General features: G+C 36.2%; 1 protein-coding gene across 1 annotated transcript in view; it reads right to left on the reverse strand.

The window, feature by feature from the left end:
* Nucleotides 1–2,457, reverse strand: part of LOC144969395 (tyrosine-protein phosphatase 10D-like) — a 33,887-nt gene extending 31,430 nt beyond the window's left edge. The window contains exons 1-2 of the mRNA XM_078908504.1: nt 2,427–2,457; nt 612–848 (exon numbers count right to left, since the gene is read on the reverse strand). Of these exons, the coding sequence (XP_078764630.1) occupies nt 612–848; nt 2,427–2,457 (268 nt within the window). The remainder of the gene's footprint in view (nt 1–611; nt 849–2,426) is intronic.
* Between the last annotated feature and the right edge of the window lie 524 nt (nt 2,458–2,981).

Consider the following 2,981-nt stretch of genomic DNA (forward strand, 5'->3'; position numbering starts at 1 on the left):
AGCACCGACTAGGGGATTATGGGACTTCTGCCCCGGCACAATGCAATTCTACCTCGGAGTATTGCTCCAGTGTGAGGTAGAAGCAAGAAAGTTTGAGGGCAGATACAGAACTTGGCAAGTCCATTCATATAGTATCGAAACGCTGGCACGACATCTACAGAAAGGGCTCCGATATCGGCAGCAATCCAGCCCCCGATGTCTGGGTAAGGATTAATTATCACATAGCAGTTAGAAAGTAAATTTCAATCAATGACGTTCTAATCCTTCCCAAATATTGTGGGTATCTACAGAGTTTTATCAAGTTTTAGGATACATAAAATTAATAAGCTGCTGGGCAAGCAAACGATTAGCCTTCCTCTGCTCCTTTTCCCCTTTCATCAGCCCACCAACATTGAACTGATATGCCGCTGACGTTACATCGGTTTTCTTATTTCTAGAGAAATGATGATGATGATGATGATGATGATGATGATGATGATGATGATGATGATGATGATGATGATGATGATGGTGATGGCGATGATGATGATGATGATGATGATGATGATGATGATGATGATGATGATGATGATGATGATGATGATGATGATGATTTCCTAGGTACATAATACCTTGGCCGCAGCTGCGATGAAGAGGCTGAGTGTTTTTGGTGCACATGACGTCACGGTCTGACAGATAAACGATGTGCCAAGGATGGTCATAGTGGGTTCTTCTTGCATATTGCTGTTGATGGGCTAGGGGTTGTTCTTGATGGGAGTCACCTTCTAAGTAGTTCTGGGACACGATTGGAAACTGAGGCCCGGGTTGGCCTGATACTGCGCTGGGTTGAAGAACGATCTTCGGATAATCTGAGTAAGATGTCAAAAGAAAACATCCAAATGAATGAACAAATGAATAAGATTTACAGCTCTTTTAAAGGGTGACACGGGTTCTGAGGTCATGATTTATGAGCAAAATATCAAAATCGGGATGTTAATGTCTTTGAACAGACACACAACTATTTCTATTGATTATGGTGAGATATTTAACTCTCTCCTTACCAGCCATTTTCAGGATTTGCCCCCAAAACTTCAAACCCAACTAACACAAAAATATTTTTTTACCACCAAAATCCAATAGCAGTAAGTTCTTGCGATAAATAATTTCTTTAGCAAAACATGCTCTACAATACATTGTTCATTTTCTTTAAATTTTATGATGTACAATAATAATTTGAATAAGAAAAATGTTGGTTAGTTGTATCGTAATGAATGTGACGATTTTCCTATAGTTGGTAAGGAGAGGGTTAAGAGGTCCGATATTCAAGTCTTGTTTTATGATGTTCTTTTTAAAAATAGGAATGTATTAACATTCCTATTACGATTGTAGGAAAAAACGGCATTGATTCTATAAAATTGTATGAGTAGAGCTTAAATACAAATACATCTTATCATGTTGCATATCGTTCAATTTGTCTCGATAATAATAATAGTAGTAATAATAATAATAATAATAATAATAATGATAATAATAATAATAATAATAATAATAATAATAATAATAATAATAATAATGATAATTTTAATAATAGATCTTTATTGTCGATAAATATGGCAATTTGTCATTTAGTTACACTTGTTATAACGTTATATGATAACTATAACATTGAACAGATATTTCCCTCCTACTTATTCTCTCTCTCTCTCTCTCTCTCTCTCTCTCTCTCTCTCTCTCTCTCTCTCTTTCTTTCTTTCTTTCTTTCTTTCTTTCAATCTTTCACGAGTGCGATGTACACAACATAAACATATTCATTTCGTTTTCAATTTGTGGCAATTCGACACCAAATATTACCATGAATATCAATTGGTCAATTAATCTAACATTAAATAAATTAATCAGTCAATCAGTCAAAACATCAATCCTTGGTTTTGCTGTACCATATGAAACATTCAACATTTTTTATTGCTGATGGAACGATGTCTTCTATCCGCATGTCAAAAGTGACATTCATTTTAAAAAGTGTTGAGAGATATATGGGTTAGATCTCCAACTTTGGGGTTCTTTTTAAGTGGCCTCTTTTTACTACTACATTCCTCTTCCGGTCCCAACAATTTCATTAGCTCGAAATGAATACGCTTCAACAGTCGTAACGTCACTTTCCTCGTAATGACGCATGGTAACTTAGTACAGGCTCTAAACTATCGGAACAATGGCGGACGCCCTTATGCATGAGATATGTCTATGAAAAGCATAAAAGTAAAAGCGTATCCAGAGGGGAAAAAAACATTATAAATCTGATCATGTTTTAACTTTTACACATTCTGATCACAAGACATATTAAAAGTTCTAGCCAACATGAAGAATAAAAAGTACCGATTTTCTTTGTTTAGAACCACGATGGCCGCCGTTGCTGGGCGACGTGACATCAGACTATTGAAACCAATTACCTTCCAAAATATAGAACGAACTAGACGCCATTCAGTTTTTTGTTATTCCTTTTAACCAGCCATTTTTATGAATAGTTCTCACAGAATAGTATAAATCAGACTATTAATAGAGTGAAGTTGACGTCGCTCGGGACTTCGTTATCATTTTTTGCCATCCATGTTTATGAAAAATTCTCATTAAACTGTATTAATCAGATTCAAAAAGTTCAAGGTTACACAGAGTTTTGTGTGTTGGTCCGTTATACTTCCGGATGGCAATGTTGTGTGCTCCGAAATGTGGTTTTACAGAAGGATGGTGAGGATAAGCTGGATGGAAAGAAGGACGAATAACAGCATTTTGAAGACTTGGAGGTCATGCCAGAACTACCAAATGTCATCAAAAGAAGGAAAAAGATGCACCCTAATGAAAGATGGAGTATAAGGAAAAATGGAGGGCAAAAGAGGAAGAGGAAGACCAAGGTGGAGTTATACTAAAAATATCCTGAAATGGATAGATATGAATGGAAGAGACCGGTGTGAAGCAGTCAACAGACGTTGGAATGGGCAGACATTTGT

This window comes from Berghia stephanieae, chromosome 3 (assembly GCF_034508935.2).
Source record: "Berghia stephanieae isolate SIO BIC M18660-M18661 chromosome 3, UCSD_Bste_1.3, whole genome shotgun sequence".
Lineage (NCBI taxonomy): Eukaryota > Metazoa > Mollusca > Gastropoda > Nudibranchia > Aeolidiidae > Berghia > Berghia stephanieae.